The sequence below is a fragment of the Cynara cardunculus genome (assembly GCF_001531365.2).
Source record: "Cynara cardunculus var. scolymus isolate 2C chromosome LG 2, CcrdV1, whole genome shotgun sequence".
Classification (NCBI taxonomy): Eukaryota; Viridiplantae; Streptophyta; class Magnoliopsida; order Asterales; family Asteraceae; genus Cynara; species Cynara cardunculus.
The window spans coordinates 1,270,497-1,293,906 of NC_037529.1; the positions used below are offsets into that span (position 1 = coordinate 1,270,497).

General features: G+C 32.9%; 3 protein-coding genes and 1 long non-coding RNA gene across 6 annotated transcripts; 1 reads left to right on the plus strand and 3 right to left on the minus strand.

Moving 5' to 3' along the window:
• Window positions 1–1,473: 1,473 nt before the first annotated feature.
• Window positions 1,474–6,553, minus strand: LOC112506838 (DAR GTPase 3, chloroplastic). The gene is made up of 9 exons (XM_025111136.1): window positions 6,398–6,553; window positions 5,146–5,289; window positions 4,936–5,052; window positions 4,190–4,333; window positions 4,008–4,094; window positions 2,845–2,960; window positions 2,579–2,760; window positions 2,326–2,383; window positions 1,474–1,813 (listed from the first exon to the last, which is right to left on the minus strand). The coding sequence occupies exons 1-9, from the start codon at window positions 6,548–6,550 to the stop codon at window positions 1,678–1,680; spliced, it is 1,137 nt and encodes a 378-aa protein (XP_024966904.1). The 5' UTR covers window positions 6,551–6,553; the 3' UTR covers window positions 1,474–1,677.
• A 2,883-nt stretch (window positions 6,554–9,436) lies between these two features.
• On the minus strand, window positions 9,437–13,459 carry LOC112507078 (N-terminal acetyltransferase B complex catalytic subunit NAA20). The gene is made up of 6 exons (XM_025111488.1): window positions 13,343–13,459; window positions 13,061–13,151; window positions 12,522–12,654; window positions 10,833–10,902; window positions 9,989–10,049; window positions 9,437–9,890 (listed from the first exon to the last, which is right to left on the minus strand). The coding sequence occupies exons 1-6, from the start codon at window positions 13,418–13,420 to the stop codon at window positions 9,799–9,801; spliced, it is 525 nt and encodes a 174-aa protein (XP_024967256.1). The 5' UTR covers window positions 13,421–13,459; the 3' UTR covers window positions 9,437–9,798.
• Window positions 13,460–14,947: 1,488 nt separating this feature from the next.
• LOC112508088 lies at window positions 14,948–15,841 on the minus strand. Its single transcript, XM_025112868.1, has one exon. The coding sequence runs from the start codon at window positions 15,839–15,841 to the stop codon at window positions 14,948–14,950; it is 894 nt and encodes a 297-aa protein (XP_024968636.1).
• A 6,215-nt stretch (window positions 15,842–22,056) lies between these two features.
• On the plus strand, window positions 22,057–22,536 carry LOC112508188. Of its 3 annotated transcripts, none has more exons than XR_003068623.1 (2): window positions 22,057–22,157; window positions 22,278–22,536. It is a non-coding gene; the product is annotated as an uncharacterized LOC112508188 (long non-coding RNA). The 3 variants fall into 3 exon arrangements; XR_003068624.1 differs by having other exon boundaries at window positions 22,072–22,189; XR_003068622.1 differs by having other exon boundaries at window positions 22,072–22,175.
• The last annotated feature ends 874 nt before the right edge of the window (window positions 22,537–23,410 follow it).

Here is a 23,410-nt window from a genome sequence, read left to right on the forward strand (position 1 = left end):
CAAAAAAAGGAGATTTCCGACGGTCGAGTAGTATAAAGGAACACGGAAAGGAGCGGAGACAACGTACCGGTGGTGGAGGTGACGGAGATACACCAATTTTGTCTTCCGATTAGTTTTTCCGGCGGAAAACTGCGAAAGCAGGAGGAGGGAGGAAAGGGTTTGAGAGAGGGAGGTTATGATGAGGGTGAGTGGAAGTTGAAGTGAGAATGGGACCATCCACTTTAATTATTTCCCCCCGTGTTTTGAAATTGAAAACAACGAGCGAAAATTATTATTTCCCTCCCCCAATCTCAAACTCCCTTTATTTTTTTTTTATTTTTTTTTATGGTTTAAAATATAAACATTTATTCTTAAATACACAGAGAAGGTTTACTTTACAAACCATTTTATTTGTATAAATTGTACAAATTTCATACAATCAATCATAGTTATTCATTTTTTTGTAGTTATAAGAAGTTTGATTAATCATTTTTATTATGGAGGATGTTAATCATGAATATTATCATCTTCATTGTATTAATTTTAGAGAAATACATGAAACGGTTTTATTAAAATTTCATAAGTATTATATGAAACGATTTCATAATCATATATTAAACAATTTCATTTAAAAATTTCATAATATTAAACAATGAAATCGATGGATGATAGTGGTTTAGAAAGAGACTTTGGATCATGTAAGACGGTTGTTTTCGTGAAACACGTGAGACAACGTTTTCACACTTTGAAACTTCACAGCAAAACACTGTAAAGATAACCTTCATAATGTTTTTGTTGTGAAGGTTCGGTTTTTTTTTTTTACCTTCACAGCATTTTGTTGTGAAATTTTAAGTATAAAATTATTATCTCATGAAAACAATCTTGTCTCACATAAACCCAACTCAAATTGAATAAGCGGAGTTTTTAGTGACCACAAACACATGTACAGATTATAGGATTTGAATTTTATCATTCCATTATTTCTATTCATCACGAGACTTATCATTATTTATTTTAAATATATTATTAAATGTTAAAATTGACTAATTTTTGAACATGTCTTTTTTTGTCATTTTGTATTTTTCAACTAGTTTTTATCATACGTGATTATTTCATCCGCTACCAGCTAGTTGGTCAGCAAGTTTGCATAACAAAACCTAAGTTAGAGGTCGTTTATCAAACGTTTATCCGGGTAAGTGTTTACCAAATCACATTACCTTACCGGATGAATATGGTAAGGACCAACAATCTTACCCGGTAAAAACGAGATAAGGACCAAGAGTCTTACCTAATAAGTGAGGGCAACGACTCTTACCATGGTAAGCGCTTACTGGGTAAATTGTTGCATACGATACCATTTTGGTAGACTAAAACTTACTCGGTAAGTAAATGATAGTGTTGAATTTACTGGTAAACACTTACCCGGATAAACGTAATAGTAAACAACCCCTCATTGTATTTGTAAATATTTACCAGATTTGAGTAACAACAAGATAACCATAAAGACACTCACTTAACAAAGATCAAAATAGAAGTACATAACTTTACATCTTACAACAGTTTTAGTAAACTAAGCAATAAAAAAGCTATTATACAAGAACTTAACAGGGTTTTCCCTTTTTGTAGTATGTCTACAAACATCTAAATCCTATTATCATCTTCGGTTTCCGTAACTCCGGTTTTTCCATTTTTACGTGTTTATGTAAGACGAGATGGAACGGGTCTCTCGAGTGCCCTCAAACCCAATCTCCCTTTTCGGAAGTCCGACAAGATCCGAAAGGCTCCTTGATGCTCATCTCCGTTGAACAACTCGATTGCAAGCTTGTGGACAAATCTGTTCATTAGGAACACAACGTTTATACCATACGTTCCAAAAGAAATGTGCATAGGTTTGTTTGTAATGACCAGTAACCCAAAACAGTAGACTGACCCAATAACCTTCAAATAAAACTAAAACTACGATGAAAGTTATTTGGTGGTCCACAGTGTTTGAGCTTATAAGCAGCTCATAAATCTAATTTTCGATTCATGTGAGACGGGCTGTTATATTCATTTTTATTTTTACATAATAAGATTTATTTTAGGACTATCCAAATAAGATAACCTTACGAGTCAAGCCCTTTGAGTTGACAGAAAGGGGTCCAATCCTCAAAAGAATTGTAACTCTCACACTGCTGCTGCTAGACTCGAACCATCGTCTGTTTATTCAAGTATACCACTATGGAACCAACTGTGGTACATTGTAGGGCAGGTGTGTGCTAAATTTTTTATAAAACCAATATCAATTTTAAGTTAATCCGTTCGACCTCAAAAGTCATGTATCGAAGAACAGCACTTGAAACTTACGTTTTACCACAACGACCATCGGTGTCAATCTTGTAACGCTCCCATAGAACATTGTTATCTGCCACAAACAAGAACGGGGGTAGATTGTCAAATACACGTAAGACCTTGCCTCTACTGCAAAGAGTAGAGAGACTGTTTTCGTGAACCCACCCCCCCCCCCCCGGGGCGGGGCATACAAAAAACAAAAATTGAAAGAAACAAGCAAGCGGGTCGGTGTAACGACAATTAAAAAAACCGAAGAAAAGGGTCATACTTGCGGCTGGAAGCTTTGACAGCATTTGTACAAGAACGGCTGCAACATCGGTAACATCATATGATTTCTCCCCAATGTCGTCACATATCGCAAGCTTTATTGCTGCCGTTTGATCACTCATTCTCATCGGGATTATTCCAGGTGAGTCTAGCAACTCTAGGTCGCTCCCGAAGCGAACCCATCTTTTACCAAGATCAAGAAGGGAAATAAAGAGTTACTAAAATGTGACGAAATTGCTCTGTAAAAACAATAAATAGATAACATACTTTAATGATCTCGTTACGCCTGGTCGTGGAGCTGCTGGACACATTCGACGCTTTAGTAAACGATTTATCAAAGATGACTTCCCAACATTTGGATAGCCAACTATTCCGGCTCGCACCTGTAATACATTGTATCATGTCTAGTAAACTATTTATATATATAGGTGGAGGTTCTAACGAGAACACCTCTATTTTACGAAAATGCGAGAACACCCTTATCAGATGTGATAATACTCGTCTTTGATTTAGTATCTAATGTGATGGATTATAGTATTTGAGAATACCCTTATGACATATGATAATACATGTGAGTGGGCCTAGTGGTGTGCGAGCGACTTGGCCAGCAACAAATTGTTTGCGGCTCTGATTTAGTATCAAATGTGTGTCATATACGATGGACTATAGTATCACACGTGATTGACTCTAGTAAAAGAGAGTTCTCGCGTTTTCGTAAAATGAAGGTGTGTGTTTATAGTTATATTTATATGGTAAAAGATCAAATGAGAACCATAAACATTTTGAGAACCGGTGTCTGGCATATGCATCAAGGCATATATACTTGCATAGACGGCAAATCAAATGCAAACCTTCTATATGTTACAAACATGCAAACCAATATTTATGAAATGATGGAAGTTCAATTATTATGATTTGAATATTTATGGAATATGATTAGAGTTCATTAATTATGATCAATGCTTTATATTATGAAACAATCGATATATTTATGAAACCAGATATTCGTTTGACTAGATGGATGGTTGAGATTGGTTTGTATGGTTTGTAACGTTTGCATGGTTTGTATCTGATTGGGACTCTACTTCTATATATATTCATTGACATAATACATATTTTGATAGCGTACATGCATATACCCTTTCTCACGGTTTTCAAGATATTTATAGTTCTCAACCTTCCTGCATGCATACATACATTGATATATGTACACATATACGTGTGTAAGACTAAGGATCATGTGAGAATAGGAGTTAAGTCCCAAAACAACCCATGAATTACGCTTAGAGGGTATTTTCAATTGATCTTCAATTATGATTGATCCAAAGATGGAAATCCCTTCTTACCCTTCTCATGATAACTACTATTCTTACCGGAAACCAACTCTACGTGTGTGTGTGTGTATGTGTTTGAGGTTCTGTGCAACTCACCGGACGAGGAAGCAGCCCTCTTGCTCTGCGTTTAATATTCACTTCTGCAGCTACTGATTTTGCCAATCTTCCTAACTTCATGGCTCCCTGCACTTACCGTTAAAGAAAGCCATTAATGCCTAATATGTAGCGTTTTTTTCCAAGAACAAGACAGCATGGACAAAAGGAATCCGACAGTATACCATTCCAAGCTTCCCATTGGAGAAGACGACTTTTATTCCTTGTCTTCCATAATAATCCGCCCAAGCATTCCGATCTGCAGTTGATATCATGTCTTCTCTATTCAATACCAAGATTCTCTTTCTATTACCCAGCCATGAATCCATCTGATTGTTCATGTAACCTTAAAAGTATAAGAATTTGACATCAACAGTAATAAATATGGACACTTTATCATTACTTTTTTACAAGTATGTGATATTTATATGTATGTTCCACCAATTTTCAATCAAAGACATCAACATTGATGCTTACCAAACCATACCAAATGAAACAAACCCAATGAATTGCACACGGGGTACGGTCTAGGGAGGGTAAGGAAGGACCTGTCTGTTAGCGGCTTAATGAGCTTAATGGCACTCACAACTTATTTGGTCAACTAAATATGACTGTTTGATAGTGGATTATTGATTAGAAAGTGGCTTAAGCTTCGCCCCCCCCGCGGGGGGGGGGCCTTTTTCCAGGAAGCCAAGTTTTTTCAAGACCTAGCCCTCCCAATTAAAAAACACGCTCATTCTATTTATGAAGAAACTCTCCAAAACAAAAACCTTCCCAATCTATACAGATAGATTAACCCACACAAAAAACTTTATCCATACATAACTTAATGGAAAACCAACCAAGCAGCCCCTAAATAAATTATCCGTTACACTAAATTAGAACTAAACAAAACTTTGTTGCATTTTCCCCTTCAATTAAAACATATTACCTGAGGATGACTTGTAGACATTGGAATCCTACCATCCCTCACTTCTATGACCACATCCATCAATTTTAGCTGTTCCTTGAGTTCCCTTTCTGTTTTTGCAATATGGCCTGGATACCACTGAAAAACATCGCGATTAAGATGTTAACTTCAAATCCACGATGGTTTTCCACCAGCTTATAATCATAAGGGATTCCCAGACCTTAAGAGTACCTGAACAGGCCGCAATGTCTTCGTCCAGTGATAAAGATCGTTCTCAAGATCAGCCCAATCATACCCGTCTTTGAAACAGTCGACTGCGTTACTAGAATTCATGTCTCCATTTCCATACCAACTTGCAGATTTCCCACCAACAATCTGCAATAATTTTGGTTCTCGGTTCCATCAAGTACTACAATAATTGTGCGTTTGGTACATTGGATACGATCGAACAGAACAGGGATCACTGTTTCACATTTGGCATTGACTTTTATGTAGAACAAACCAGAACAAGCATGTTCCACCCCCACCCCAAAGAACAAGGTGGAACAGATCTATAGTATAACCCCAAAGTAAAACATAATTCTTTTCTAAAACATCAAATACGGCTCCCTCTTTACATTTTATTCATTCTTTAAATTTTATTTATTGTGTTTTATACTATTTAAACTTCATTTATTGTCCTCGAAAGAGAATTTTTATACAGTTTTTATATTAAATAAAAATTGAAAACTACAAAAACTATTTATTTTCGTGTCATTTTTATCTTCTTGACGAAAATTTTCTAATGATATATTTTGTTATAAAAATATTTATTTTATTATAATTCAATAAATTTAGTAAATTACATAAATTAATCAAAATATGTAAAAGATATGAACATCTCATTTGGGGTAAATTGGTCATTTATCTGTTTCAGTTGTACCTTACCAAACGTTGATCCGTTGTTCTCGCTGGCCGATCTCAATATCAAACGCACCCTAACTGATTCTATTACATAGTGGTTTCCATAATCTAAGGTGGAGGCCTTTAATCTACACTTATAACAGGTACTACAAACAAAATCGCATCAACGTTTTTCTTTCATAGCACGAATTGTGTCTTTTGATATCGAATCCCTATTAAAATGGGCATAAATTTCACATTTGTGAAGTAATAGGTTTGAAATCAGAAATAAACTACGCATTTAGTTCCAATGAGTGCATCAGGTTGCGAAAACAATACAAATTGAAGCTCAATTTATCGATCGCTAACCCTTTTTATGGTAGCATGTGTATCTACATGGATCACGTTCAAATTCTTCCTCATTTTCCATCACAAAACCCTTGAATCGCAAAAAAAAAACCTCAAATGGCTGATATTTTCACTGTGAATTTCATCGAGATCAAGTGGAGGAGATTTAATTTAGTCGGTAAGAGCATATTTCAGCAATAAAAGGAAAAACAGATGCCGTACAGAATTGTGTAGATACAAATAGATGGCATGCCTGAATAGTGGGTGGGGACGAAGGAGGATGCGCGGCCGAGGCGGAGGCGGAGGCGGCTGCAAACACCGTTAACGGCGGTCTTCTTTGATGCTGAAAAACAGGTGAAGAGATTGAAGATTTGTTGAAAAACACACCAGATAGGTGAATCGCCATTGCTGGCTAATTACAAACCAGGTTGGGGTTTTATCCAATGCCCGCTGACCAACCACCGGAAAATTTGATATTTTTTCAGGGTTTATCTAATTTCCAACAATTTTTTGGGAACTTTCATTAAAAATATATTTTATCATAAAACATTTGTTAAAAATTGTTTCTTATGCATAAAATATTGTTTATTGATATATATCATTTAAAATTTAATATCACAAGTAAATTAAGTATAAGTATAACGTGTAACTAATTGTAGATATACATAATCAAATACAAAATAAAACATTTTATTTTAAACTAGTAGAGTACTCACGCAATGCAGCAATACATATCTCGATTTTAATATTCTATTTTATTATTTGTCTCTGTCGATGTTATAATACGATTTTATGTGTTTTTAAGAAAATAATAATGATTTTAATTTTAAATAAAATATAAATTTGAAGATATCATAAAATTTTAAAAAATATATATATCAATGTTAATATCAAATCAACTATTTAAAAATTCTCATTTTTTTATGTAATTTCTTTAATTTTTTTATTATAATTTAACTTAAGTTTAATAACGAAATAATTTATTTTTGGTTTAATAATATAACATTTTATAAAAATAATAATTAAGTATTCTATTAGAACTCAATGATTATCTTAATTATATTTTAGATTTTTTATATTTAAAATGAGATATTTATCATGTATTTGATTATATTTATCTACAGTTAGTTACACAAATTCAGATATGGTGCTTTAATAAGTTGTACTTACGCACAATCTACTTGTAATCTTGAATTTTAAGTAATATGTATTAATAAACAGTATTTTACGCATAAAAAAATGTTTTTTAAAAGTTTTTGTCAAATGCTTTATAATATAGTATATATATAAAAAATTAAAATATAATTAAGATAATTATTGATTTTGTTATTAAATTTAAATTAAATTATAATATAATATAAAATTGAATTAGAGAAATTATACGGAAAATGAGAATTTTTAAATAATTAATGTAATACCAATATCGATATTTTTTTCAAATTTATATTTAATTCAAAAATAAAAATATTATCATTTTCTAAAACCACATAAAATTGTATTATATCAACAGAGAAAATAAATAAAGTAAAAAATTGAAATCAAGATATATCTCGCTATATTATGCGAATACCCTTCTAGTATTTAAAAAATTGTTTTTAATTTTAAGGGTTTTTCCATTTCAGATATTACAATATTAAAAGATTGTTTGATTGATTTTTTTATTAAATTGATTAAATTTCGTACGAATAAAGTTGTTTGTGTAGATTAATGTATCTACAGGTTGAGAATGTTATTGTTGAGATAGTTTCCATAAATGGAATAAGCATGTTTTTTAATTAGGAAAGACAAATTTGAAAAAAAGACTTGATTTTCTACATAAAACTTATTCTTATAATTTTACTGAATAAGTTATTTTCGATATCATTAAGTCACTGCTAATAAATCATATATAGTTTATCAAATAAGTTGTGAGTTTCATTAAGATCATCATAAACATACATTACTATATTATTAACATATATTTAATTAAGTATTATTTATTTATTTAAAAAGACAAATTGTATGAAAAAGTAATGTATTTTAACTTGATTCTTATTTTAGGTAACGTACTTTCAAAACTTTCATTTTAATACTTTAAGATGCAAAGTTTTAAACATTTAACATTTAATATCCGGGTAATCGGTTGAAAACATTAACCGGTTACCATACTGATGTGACGAAAGATGTGGTATCCAACTCACTATTATTTGCTAAGGTGGTTAGTGACATAGATTTTTTTTAACCTAAAATTAGTCTTCAATCGATTACTCAGGTACTTAAATGTTTAAAACTTTATATCTTAGATACCAAAATGAAAGTTTTGAAAGTACATTATTCAAAATAAGAATCATGTTAAAATATGTTATTTTTTCATGTAATTTGCATTACAATTATTGGTTGGAATTAAAAAAGAAACATGTTTCTCTCCTTATTAATGATTTTTGGAGAACCTATTTTTCATTTTGAAATTTTTTAAGAACCTAAGATCAATAAAAAAAAGCCCTAAATTCTCTATTTTATCCATTAAAAAAATCTATCAAAAATACTCTACGGTTGTCGAAAACAATAATTGCGAAAAACAATAATTTGTATTGCAAATTGTTTGCGATAATTATGCGTTACAAATGAATGTAATAAAGTGTAAGGCCATCATAAAAGTGATTTCGAATGTAATTGTTGAAGTGTTACATGTGATAAAAGTACTGATATCGTATAATTTTGTAATAAAATTATGGTTTCGGTAATTTATAGTCAGTAATGGAATTTTTTTTAATGTAATCTTTAACGTCATATATAATAATATCAACATTTTCTGTTCATGTGACAAAACTTTGTATATGAAAATGGGCAAATTGAAATTAAAAAAATAAAGTACTTTAACTTTCATTTTGGTAAAAAAATAACGTACTTTAACTTTCATTTTACTTCAATTATGATTGATCCAAGGTAGATATCTTCTTACCTTTCTCACTAAAACTTTCATTTTCACCAGAATCCAATCCTATATATATAAGGTTGGGCTCACATAAGACGTTTTCGTGAAACACATGAGACGTTTTCGTGAAACCCATGAGACCACATTTTTACACAAAAAACTTTACAGCAAAACATTGTGAAAGTAAAAAAAATCCAAACCTTCACAGTTTTTTACTATGAAGTTTCAAGTGTAAAAAATGGTATCACGAGTCTAACAAAAACAGTCTGGTTTGGTGTCTATATATATAAACATTCACACCCTAGATGTTTGGTTCTGATAGTTGTTTCATTGCAACTGCTTAAATTAAACACCCATATTCAACTAGTCAATCCTTTCAAATAGATTAAACACCCATAATCATATTCAGTAAAAACTGTTAACCAAACACGCGCAAGATATCCCACCTGGATGTGAGGTCAGATGGTGAGGTATATGCAGACCTGTTAAGTGTTAACCAAACAAGCTGAGTATATCCTACCTAGATATGAGTTTTGATGGTGAGATATACGCAGATCTGACTCTATCGAAAATTGTAGAGCGACTGTTTCCGCAATTTGATATTGTTTTCGATACCAAATTGCGTAAATTAAACGCTTAAAATCAGTGTACTTTCAGGTTCTAGTTTACAGAGATGAAGCCCTCTACTTAAACAAATATGATGGCACAAACATAATAAAACTTACCATCGACAGCCCGATCTAGTCGTACTCCAGTTCATCAGGCATAACTGGCCTCTTGAGTGGGATTATAGACTTCTTTTCTACGTCTCGAGATAATGCTTTCCTCATATCTGAATATAAATTCAAAGTAATCGTATAAAGATTGTTTTGTAACTTGTAAGCAAGAATTATGGAGAAGAAGATGGAAGGTGGTTTTGAGACGGCTTACCTAAGCCATCTTCCTCCCCGGAATAGTAACGTAATACACGTCTATAAATAATGTACTCGAGCTGCAAGAAAGAGGTCAAAGCAATGAGAATGATCACAATACTCGCTATGTTCAAATAATTTATTCATTTAAGGTGTTTTCGGGGCTATTTGGTTGGTTTTCCATTAGTCCTATATGGATAAAGCTGTTTGTGTTGATTAATCTATCTGTATAGATTAGAAAGGTTTTTTATTTGGGAGGGTTTTTCATAGGTGGAAGGAGTGTGTTTCTTAATTGGGAGGAGCAGGTTTGAAAAAAAACTTGGCTTTCTGCATAAAATTCCCCTTAGAAGATTATTGAATAAGCCGCTTTCTATATCGTTAAGCCGCTACCAAACAGTCATATAGTTGACCGAATAAGCTAGAAGTCCCATTAAGCTCACTAAGTTGTTAACAGTCAGGCCCTTCATATGTTTGAGGATTGGACAGGACTGGACGGACGAGAGGGAGGTAGGTGGATGAAAGAACTTCGGAAGGTTTTTGGGTTTTAATTTGACATGGGTAGTTTATTAATTTACCAATCTTGTAGCATCTCCCGGTTTTTTGTTCCACCTACAAAAATGATGCACTTTGTCACACTCAAACAAGTTTTTGTTGTCCTGTCAAGTCCCACATACCAAACGGCAAACGCACCCTTAATAAACCATCTCCAAGCCAAACGGGTGCCTTTTGAGGATGAATAATCCAACAACCAGGCACAGGTGCAAATAAAACAAGTATTGAAAAACAAACACTGTGTGTCTGTGTGTGAGAGTGAGAGAGAGAGAGCAAGAGAGGAACGAAGATGATGATCATCAAAATTTTACCTTTTCATACATCTTTATAGCCGGTGTATTTGATGCTCTTACAAAGAGATCCACAAAGTACGCCTTGTCACTGCCCCCGGAGAAAATAAAACACCCGACAGAAAATAATTCAGATGAAAGATGAAAAGAGGAACCATGATGCCGCTCAGTTGAAGACGGTTACACATATAATAAAAAGTGACCACTGGTAAGCTAGCATAGATGGATAGAATAATTCAAGGTTTATCAATATATATAGATATGTGTGTATATGCATGTATAAATCAGTACTTCTTAGAAATATATCTATTCGGTAAACACCACCTCCCCTCTTATGATTCATGCTTTGCCCTATGTTAATTGCTTCATTTACCCCCATTCGATCATCAATTATCATGAGTACGTGCCCATCGCAGAATGCAGATCGAAGGTAATTAGTAAAAGATATCCAGATGACAGAATGATGGGACAACCAAAAAGGATGTGAATCATAAACTGGAAATATTTTGTACCAACTAATTCAAAGCTTTGCCGCTCATAAAGCCAATTGGTAAGACCTTAAGATGACCACGTTGAAGATAGCTGCAACTCAACCCACCAAGCCCTTTTATTATTTACTTGAGGTTGACTTAGGACATGTTTGTTAGCAGCTTAATGGGACTCGCAGCTTCTTCGGTCAGCTATATATGACTATTTGTAAGCGCTTAATCATAAAAGTGGCTTATTCAATAAGCTTCAAGGAGGTGCTTTATGCAGAAAGCCAAGTTTTTTCCCAAACATTCCCCTCTGAATAAATAAAAATACGCTTCTTCCATCTATGAAAAACCCTCCCAAACAAACTTCCCCATCTAGGTATCTATACAGACAGCTTTATCCATACATGATTTAATAAAAAACCAACCGGCTGTCCTCTAATTCATGGTCTCACGATTCAGCTCTGTCCAGCCTCCAGGGCAATTCCTCTGTTAAACCACAAGCTATAGAAATTTTCTGCAGGTCTACCATGGGCGTCCAGACAAATCTTTGTTCCAATGTTTCTCAATCCGTCTGTCTTTCTATGGTTTCTGCCTATATTACCAGTGTATCATATTTATAATTGTTTATTTTACCAGTTTATATTTGAATTTATAGATATGTCAGTTAATCTAGTTTCTGACCCACGTTGCTTGTTTAAACTGCTGACTGGCTACTTGGCCCAATACAAGGGAAAGCCTCTATTATGGCTTTGCTACAAATACGGTTATTGTTAGCGAGTCTATCAAAGTATTTTGCCATCATTTATATTGCCTGAGATCCTTTTGAGAGTTTTAGTGCAGAACGGTTGTCCTCTCTTACCCTTCTTGTCATCCTGCATCAATCTCTACCTGTACTTAAGGGGATCTTGCTCCTCTAAAAGTCCACATAACCTCAATCATGTCCATGCATATTGCAACTATGTCTTTCTTCTCCGCCATTTCTGAAAAACAATTACGAGAATCCAAGTCCAGCATCTAAGAATTACCCCTCTATATCAGAATCAATTATAGTATTTGGTGACTTCAACTTAAAACGAACCAGTTAAATGTATGTACGATGTGAAATGGAGAAGTAACCATGGTAAGAGAAAAGGAATACCAAGTATATGACTTCTCAGCTGTTACTAAAATGCAACAAAGTAGACACACAATTATTGCAAACAAGTACAGCTTAATAAGTAAATGCTCAACTTACATCTTGTCACTGATGTCTTCAAGCAGGTTCATTAGTTTCTTAGCCAACTGCTGCCTGCGGAATTCAGGAGCGACTGTAACAGCTGTGACATGACCATGCCAGGACTCGCCTTGTCCTTCGACTTTACCCATAACTATAGCCAAAGTAAACACATTAAGTCCATATATCGTTTCAATGTCACACAAAACAGATAAGCAATGTAGATGGATATCTTCAACAAACCCACAATGAATGTGGTCAAAATCAATAAACACCTATATTGACTTGGGTAAGAATCAATATAATCAATAAAAAGAACTATAATATATCCAAAACTCTATCGATTCAAACATTAATGTCAATTTTGCTACGTAATGTGTTATAGACCGTGCAATTCAAAAGAGGGAACAAAACCCTAATCACATAATGAAATCCAAATGAGCATCCAGTCTTCCTTCACATAGATCCCCCAAAATAAGCATCAATTTCATGACAAAATATAAATGAAACAAAATTGAACAAAACAGCAGGATAAGGAAGTAGAATAAGGGAGAATTTACTGTATCCCATGACTCTGTTTCCTGGAGCTTCGGCGACATGGAAATAATCAGGCCAGCGTGCCAAGTAGGTCATATAAAACGACATGTTAAACTGTACATTGATTCAAAATCATCATCCCATTATAATCATGATGAAAACAAATAAACTAGCAATACACATAAATACTCCTTTCCAACCCCAAATTAACCGAGATTTCTCCACTTAGGTTCGATACCGAAAGAGGACCGGTTTTTTTTTCCAATCGTTATCCCAAATCAGAGAAATATGGAGATAACACTTACGGTTTCTGTGAGATGATCGAGATTTACGGAAGAGAATCGGAGAAGATCATCGCAGCAAAATCTTCGGATGGTTGTCATCTCGCTCTCCTTCTCTTCTATGCGACGATGGATGAAAATGAAACTAGTTGTGGCCTGTCGGAATGGAGATTTGAGGAATGGAAACTTGCACTTAGCCCCTTCAAGTATTCACATTATGTCATTTTTTGAAAAGAAAAAAAATTATTGTGACAAAAAAGGTGGAAAATTTGCACTTAGCCCCTTCAAGTATTCACATTATGTCATTTTTCGGAAAAGTTTTTTTATTGTGACAAAAAAGGTGGAAAATGCACTTAGACCCTTCAAGTATTCACATTATGTCATTTTTTGGAGGAAAAAAAATATTGTTACAAAGAGGTGGAAATTTGCACTTAGCCCCTTCAAGTATTTACATTATGTCATTTTTTGGAAAAGTTTTTTTATTCTTGACAAAAAAAAAGGTTGCATCTATTTTATAAGACAATTTAAATAATATGTTTACTATAGTATCAAATTTCAAATATATGCTTCAAAGTTTTACAATATTTAGTTTATAATTTTTTTTTTGTTTTAGTTGGTGTTCTAAAAAACTCGTTACGTTATTCATTTTGTGTCTAGCATCACGTTAAACATGTGGCACGTCATGACCAAATGCGTGATCATTATAACACCGTAGTTGATTTTTCTTACTATTTTGTATAACCTGGTTTAAAATGCTTAATATCATTAATTCGTTGAGTAATAGAAGAATACAAGGTTTATATATGATATACAAATTTGTCATCGTAACTCACGCCTTGAAAAACGATGTGGCCTCACTGTGGCTCCTAAGACTTACGGTTTGACCTTGTCGTCACCTCACGCCTCACACTGTCTAAAATCTTGGTTTTAGTTGATCGAGGTTTGAAACTATACCAAAACCCTTTGGTTCACATGAGGTTATAGAATTCGTTTGTGGCCCTAACATCGTGTTTTGTACATGGGGCGGGAAGGGATGAGACTCATAGTCTCTGTTAAAGTTGAGTATATTTTTTTTTAGAAAATTAAACCTTTGGCTCTCCATTTCAGATAAATCATAAAAATTTGTTGGAGATGATCTAACTTGATTCATGTATTGTATAGTCTTAAAAGGCAAAAGCATCAAAAAGACGATTTTGACATCAATCCATCAAAGATAATACGTTTGCAAACCAACAGTTTGCAGAGCATACAACGATAAAGATCTCTTTCGGTTATGAAGCAACACTGACACATCGCACATCATGTAGCAAACTATAGACTCGTATAATCGACCAATAAGCTTATAAAACAACACACGATCAATCTTGAGAGCTAGCTTAACTGACAAATAAATGCTAGACCTCCGCCCTCTCCACATACGTCATTAATTTAGTCTCCTTCAGCCACTTGGGATTTCCTGCTGTTTTCTTCAGTGTCATTTGAGATTTGTCATGTCTGTATGTTTTCTTCAAGGCCCCATGAGATTAGTCAAAATGCACGTAAGCTAGCTTAGACACCCACAATAAAAACAACACCATACAATTGGAGTAGAGTCGAAACAATCATAACTGTGTACCAACACAAACACTTCTATTCATTCTTCCATGCACACATCACCAAAGAAAACCCCAAACCCGAGTGTCGATCTTTACTTAACCAAGATGGATCCTCACTCGACCATAGTTTCTCTGATGAAAGACACGTCTGAAACAAAAACACTGCATTTCCCATTAGTTTCTCGAATAGCCAACTATGAACGTCCCAATAAACCTCCACTGGCAGACCGTCAACCAAAATGGTATAATTTCCTCTAAATTTCCATCTCAGGCACTTCACTTGCATCACCGGGTTACCATCTATACGTATCAATAGATACGAATCATTCGCACCCATCGTATCACATTCAACCACGATATCATGAATTTGACCTCTACCACAAAACTGGGCCCGTGTCGAATACGCCTTCTTCCCAAAAACATGTGCTCTTTTCGAAATCAAAACGCCGTTTGGAGCCAAACTAGTTGCATACATCTTCTTGTGAACATCCTTCTCCATATCCCCTAAAATCAAGATCAGTTCTTGGTTCATAGCAATGGCGAAATAGAAACCTTCAACCGGTTCGGGCGAAGAACCGAACTTTGCGTACGAAAGATCCCAATAAACATCAATCAACTTAGAACCCACTTCAAGATTTCTAAACCCTCTTCTTTTGGAGAACAACCATGGCTTAATGTCTAGTTTACAGAGAGAATGATGGTCTGAATCATCAATTCGAACAGAAAGACTTTGACCCATTAAGCTTTTGGTCCAAGTGATGGTGATAATGAAGCAAGATGAATTAAGCATTCTGCATTGGTAGACACAAGTCACAAGATTTTGTGCAATTCTAGTAGTAGTAGTTGGAGTGATGGGATCACCTGATGAAGGAGAAGCTTCTGCCACTTGAACACCATTTTCACCAAAACAAGAAGGGAAGTCTTTCATTTATACAACTTAGAAACCAAATGCTTAAAAAAACAATAAAAAACCCAAAAAGAAATTGTGGGTTACCTATAAAAACATCCAAATTTCAAGATTTTTTGAAAATCAAATATTATAAATTAAAAAAAAAACAATAAAAACCCAAAAAGAAATTGTGGGTTACTTATAAAAGCATCCAAATTTCAAGATTTCTTGAAAATCAAATATTATTAATTAAAAAAAAACCCAAAAAGAAATTGTGGGTTACCTATAAAAACATCCAAATTTCAAGATTTCTTGAAAATCAAATATTATTAATTAAAAAAACCCCAAAAAGAAATTGTGGGTTACCTCTAGAAACATCTAAATTTCAAGATTTGTTGAAACCAAATACGATTAAAAAGAACAATAAAAATGCAAAAATAAAATAAAATTATGGGTTACCCCTAAAAAAAATCCAAATTTCAAGATTACTTGAAAACCAAATATTATAGAAAAAACCAATAAAACCCCTAAAACAAATTGTGGGTTACCTCTAAAAACATCTAAATTTCAAGATTTCTTGAAAACCAAATATTATTTGGAAAAAGAAATAACAAAAACCCAGAATAAATTGTGGGTTACCTCTAAAAACATCCAAATTTCAAGATTTCTTGAAAATCAAATATTATTTAAAAATAATATTAAAACCCCAAAAAGACATTGTAGATTACCTCTAAAACATCCAAATTCAAGATTTCTTGAAAACCAAATATTATTATTAAAAAAAAACAATAAAAACCCAAAAACAATTTGTGGGTTGCCTATACAAACCTCCAAATTTCAAGATTTATTTAAAAACAATACTATTACAAAAAAAAAAAAAAAAACAATAAAATCCCAAAAAGAAATTGTGGGTTATATCCAAAAACATCCAAATTTCAAGATTTCTTGAAGTTTTAGGGCAAAAGATTCAAGGATGATTGTTGAAGAAAATGGCGTATGGTAAGAATGGAATTATATATTCACTCAATGTTCTCTCTCTCACACACAAACACACAGTGGGCAGAGTAGAATGAGTGTGGCTTTTTTCATGCTTTGAGTCTCTTTTTATGATTGGCAATTTAGCGTAATAAATGGGGTTTATGAAGATGTTTTTGGTTGGGAAATGACTCATGCTTAAAACCCCATCATTTTGCTCATCAAAAGTGGGAACATTTACAAATGGGGTATTATTGGTTATGGCCTTATGGGTAGTGCTTTTTCGTATTTCTTATCGTGGTTATCTGAGTCAATTTACATATATTTCAATTAATTTCAAGAGTTTTGGATAACAGTAAGAAAAATCTACAGTGACACTTGAACCTATGGTTTCTGAGGAGACTCCCTAAAGAACCAGACCTTATTGTCAGTTGACCGTTAAAGCCACCATTTTGATAATCAAACCTTAATGATCATATCCGTGTGAGACGACCATGGTTTCGTGATACCACAAAATAACACTGGACCTTCACACATTATTTTATTAGCCTGAATATCTAACCCGCTATACGAGCCGACTAATCCCAGGTGACCGCATTTGAACTTCCGTGACCATGAGGGTATCTTTATTGCTCTTTGGATTTGAAACTGGGACCTCCAGACATTTTTGATCTTTAGAACCAAAAAGCTCAAACCAATCAGACGCCACCCTTGTGGTTTCACACGTTACTTTTTATGTGAAGGTTTGATGGTTTTTGTACGTTCACGGTATTTTGCTGTGCACATTCAATGTTATTTTACGGTCATGTTGGTCTCACGATAACCCAACCCTCATTTTGTTTATATTGTTATATGTTTATCCAATTATTTATGAACTATCAAATAGTTGAAATGTTTACAATTTTTTGTTATACCTTTTTTTCTCTCTCCTTTTTTCATCCCGGGTTAAAGTTCACATCAATTAGTTGGTTACTTGTAGGTTAGAGATGTGTTGTTTGACCTTATCTGTTTGATTATTATTTATGTTTTATCTTTTGTGTAATTATCGATTTCTTTTACTTTTTGTTTGTGTTTTTTACCACATGCTCACTCTTGGGATATGTGAGGTCTCTTCAAAAAAACAGTCGCTCTACTTTGTAGGATAGATATTAGGTCTGCCTACATCTATCCCCTCAAACAACTTTATTTTCAAGTGGGATTTACTGGGTCGGTATGGGTTAATTTAGTTGATTAGGGGTGGGTTTCAGTGAGAAAGAGAGTTAAGGTGAGAAACGTAAGAAGAGGTCTCCACATTAGATGCACATTAGGATGAGATGCACATGATCTATCCCCGTATCAAGCACGATTCATGTGTGGGTTTAAGATTAAAGGTGATCAAGGGTCCAAATCTCTTCTTACGATTATCATCTTAATTTTTATTTACACATGATCCTTTGTCTAGTTGATTATGTTCATTATATATAAAAATGTAATTGGTCAGTTTTTTTGTTTGATTATTGTGTTTGAAAACAAAACACGAAAGTATCACCTTGAAGCGATGTTATTTGAACACATTACGCCAACCTCAAACTTGAACTTGATTGTAATAACTTAAAATATTATTTGAGGTTTTTTGAGAATCTTACTTAATTTTTAATTTTTATTTTTTGTCATTAGAACTATTTATGGCCTAGAATCGTAACCGCTATAAAAGAATAAATTGTGTTTTTAAAATGGTATTAATTGCCTTGTAATCGACCAATTAAGTGGTAATTAATTCGTAAGGAGGCTACCAAGAGTATATATAGAGGTGATGAGCTAGAGATTGGTTTCTTACTAGCAAATAGAGGTATTCAAGAGCTAGAAGGCGAAAGCAGAGAATCGATATTCAAGAGTTGTGTGTGTGACGTTCATCAGACGAACATTCGAAGCTATCAATCACTGTGAGTTTACGTGATGTTTTTTTAAGGGTTGCATATTTGTTTCTGTTAAATTGCAAGCTTGCTGTATTTTACGAATATGTTTGCTGTGTGAACGTGTTTTCTGTGATAAAATGTTATGTAGGAAATTTGGAGGGAAACTGTACTAAGGATTTAATCCTGAAAACAAGCACGCTGTGTGAAGCTTGTTAAGCCGTAAGAGCGAACATGCTATGTGAAGTTCGCCAGACAATGCTGTGTGATATAGTCATTTCCCCCTAATGGTTTCGGTAGTTTATGAATTGTGTGTAAACCGTTTATTCACTGGGCCTTAAGCTCACCAAACTCGTGTTTTTTTTTTAAATAAAAAATGCAAGCAGGTCACTACACTTATGAGAACAGTAGCAAGGGCAAAGAGAGGGCGTAGCGCCAGGCTACGCGTGAAGAGGATAGACTTGAAATGAAGTATAGTTGTGACTTGTCTTGACGAAGAGTAGTCAGTTGTGGGTTTAAGCAATTGATGTATGATCAGAATAAATTTTTAGACTTCCGCTGTAATTTATGTTTAAACTGTTTCAATCCAGTATTTTATGTAAGTTTCCAAATTTTAAGGTTGAATTTTATTAATGATTTGAGGTTAAGATAAAGTTCGGATTTTGGGTCTTTACATTGATCGTCTATAAATAACTCGCAGTTGCAAACATTCCGCGAAACTTTTAGCATCAAATTTTAAATCAACGATAAATGCAAATATGTTAAGTTGCGACAAAACGATCGTTTCATAGCCCTAATCTGCATTCTAGACATCGGTCTGACTCATGTCACCCGACCATGATAAGAAGCCTATCGACCGGTCCTTGTTTCACGTGTGAAAAAAGCATTTATGAAAGACCAAGGGAAGGTGTCCCAAAGAAAAATCATTATGAGTTCAAATACTACATCATCATATACTGTGTTTATAGGATGCCTAAAATATCTAAGTGTCTTAATATACTGCTTTATACGACTTAAGTGCATAACATCAAAACCATCAAATATCATATCTAAAAATGTTACAATAAGTTCATAGAACACTTTTAAGGGTTTTGATTTAGAAAAATAAATAAAGTGTTGTGTTAGTTGTTTTATAGTACACCTATAAACAAAAGTGTCATGTAAAAAGATACGTTTATAGGACACTTCTTTAAAATGTTTTATCAAATAGTTAATACAACATTTTATTTTTAAAACGTTTTAAATTTTTTAGAAATTATAATATGATCATATAAACTTAAATCTTGTAAAAACTTTATTAAGACAATTAAACATTTTAAGTGTCGTATAAAACCGATCATGATTACAGATTGATTTTATTATTTACTTTGGTCGTAAGAATTTTTTATAACAACTCTCCATCTTTCTTTTACTATATATCTTCTAATGTGAGACAATTTCACACCAACACTTCTATAGTTTTTGTCTTTTTTAATTATGATTTTAATAAATAAAAAAAAAACTTATTGGTATAATTTTTACAGTTAAAAATGCACAATACTGTTCAAATATCTAAAAATATAAGACTTTTTTAAACATTATAATATATATATATATTATATTATAAAATTACATTTTAAAAACCAATTATATATAAAAAATTCGAGTAGCTCACCAGCTTTTCGAGTCGAGTATTGGGTAGCTCGACTCGATATGTCGAGTCGAGTTTGAGCCGAGCCTATTTGAGTCAAGTGTTGACCGAGTCAAACTCGAGTAGCTTGTGAGTTGTCTAGTATCGTTTATACCCCTAGTATTATATCTCTTTGCTTATTTGTACTATATTATAAAGCATTTGACAAAAACTCTTAAAAACCACTTTTTATGCGTAAAGTACTGTTTATTAATGCATATTACTTCAAACTAAATATTACAAGTAGATTGTGCGTAAGTACAACTTATTAAAGTTTCATATCTGAATTCGTGTAACTAACTGTATATAAACATATTCAAATACAGGATAAACATATCATTTTAAATATAAAAAATTTAACATATAATTAGGATAATCATTGAATTCTAACAAAAAGATTAATTACTATTTTTATAAAATGTTATATTATCAAATCAAAAATAAATTATTCATTATTAAACTTAAATTAGATTATAATAAAATAAAAAAATTAAAAAAATTCATAAAAAATGAGAACATTTAAATAGTTGATTTGATATTAACATTGATATATATATTTTTTTAAATCTATATGATATCTTTAAATTTATATTTTATTCAAAAATAAAATCATTATTGTTTTCTTAAAAACACATAAAATTGTATTATAACATCGACAGAGACAAACAATAAAATAGAACATTAAAATCGAGATGTGTCTCGCTACACTACACGAGTACTCTTCTAGTCTAACTTAATACAAACCTTAACCCCCGAAAATAAAAACATAATAATATTCATATGCAACATTTGTCTATCGTTTAAACTTTAAATGTCTCAAACTCTATCAATTTTTGAATCAAAATAAATGTTACCAATATCCTATTATAGACTTGGGATCATGTGAGACCAACCTATTTTTGCGAGACCCGTAATACCATTTTTTTACACGTAAAACTTCACACCAAAACACTGTGAATGCAAGGTTCGTTTTTTTTTTACCTTCACAATGTTTTCCTATGAAGTTCCAAGTGTAAAAAAAAATGATCTCACGGGTCTCACGAAAACAGACTAGATCACATGAACCCAACCCTCCTACTATAATCACTAATAAATTAAATAAAAAAAAAGGTAAATCAAACAGTTTAAACAGTATTTTCTAAACTAGAAGTGGTTATAACCCCCGTGAACATAAAACTGGTAAAGGCCTTCGAGTTATGTTATGCATATTACTCAATTTATTCAAATCAGATTAAAAAACGAACTTTTTTTATACAAATTATCATTTTTTTTATTAACATGGATATCCAACCCGCTATGCGAGCCGACTAATCCCAAGGTCCGGAGTCACTGCATTCGAACCTCCGTGGCCACAAGAGAATTTTTATTCCTCCTTCGATTTGAACCCGGGACCTCCCGGCTCCCGATATACTTTTGACCTTTGGAGTCAAGCTCAAACCAATCAGACACCATCTTTGTAGTTACAAATTATCATTATTAACGTCTGTATGAAACAAAAATACGATAAAAAATGACCCGTTTGGCTTTTCTATTTGTGTAGGTGAAGCATCTCATTTTGTTTCTTGTAGTACCACTAAATGGCATACCAACTACTAATATAAATTGGTCAAATTACCACAAAGTGTATTGAAGGTGGTGTTTGTATTTTTGACATTGACATCATACCATAAATAACCCTTCTTAGTATTCTTACAATAAATCACCATTCTTGATCACAAACTCAATTCAAGCTTTCAAATGGGGTGGCTTCAATCTATCTTTTCCCCCGTCAAGATCTTGTGGAGACGAATCCAATCTGTGCACACCCGTCGTCGTAAACGTATGCAGTTTGATCGTGGTTTGTATGCATGAGTTCCGTGGTCAAAACTGTGTAAACTTTTCTCGAAATGTTTGATGGGTTTGTTCTTGAATTGTGGGGTTTTTATCGGTTTGTTTGCAGGTAAAGGATTGTACGTGTTATATGAAGACGTGAAGTGTTGCTCATGTGAAGATGTGCAAATGTTGTGGTCAATGGTGGTCGGACCGGAAGCTGGATTTTCGATTTGAAGTATAAACGGATGTTAAATACGATAAGCGAGTTAAAGTTGTTTGTAAATGATACGTGTTTGTTTTTCATGCTTATTGTCTATGTATGTGAGAAATATTCATCAGTGTCTATTATATGATAGGTTTAATATACACAAATCAATGAATCATTGTAATTGATGTGCATTTATGTTGATTGATATTAAACATAATACATATATATAGAGAGAGATGAGTGAAACTTTTTTCATGCATGAAACATTTCAAAATATTAATAAATTAAATTTATCAGTGAAATTATGTTCATGGTCACTATTGAACGTGGCATTCGTTCATTACTCAAACTACGTATATGTGATCAATGAAACGAAATCAAATTTCATATTGTACTCTTTTTACAATTCATGTTTTAAGACTATAATTTAATAAAATAATAAAAACTATTAATGGTAATAATTTTATATTAAAAAATAATTGATTTACCACCTTCTATATTAGAGGTTACTATATTTACGTTTCCATAATTAAGAATAATTATTACCTTCAAATATTAATCAGTATACAATCAAACGACCATTGTACCCTTACTTATTAAAATTGAAGAAAAAAAATTACTATTGATCGAAAGTGGTTTACACAGTTTTCACGAATCAGACGGTTTGTAATCTAACCCGTCTCTCTCTCTCTCTCTCTCTCTCTCTCTCTATATATATATATATATATATGTGTGTGTTTGTGTGTATGTGTTTTCTCAATTAATTAAAAATCGATCATCTCGATTATGATTCTAATTCTAAATTTTAAAAGTGTTTAGAAATAGAAGTGTGCAAAACCCAAATGCTCCAAAATCTGAATCCACAACTGACCAAAAAATAAGATGTTTGTGCAAAACCCAAATATCCCAAAATCCAAAAATCCGAAAACACGGTTTTTACGGGATATTTGGTTTCCAGTTGGGTTTGATTTGTGACCATCGACCTATTTGAAAACCCGTTGTATATTATATATTATATAAATATATTTATTTGTCTAATTATATTTTGAAAA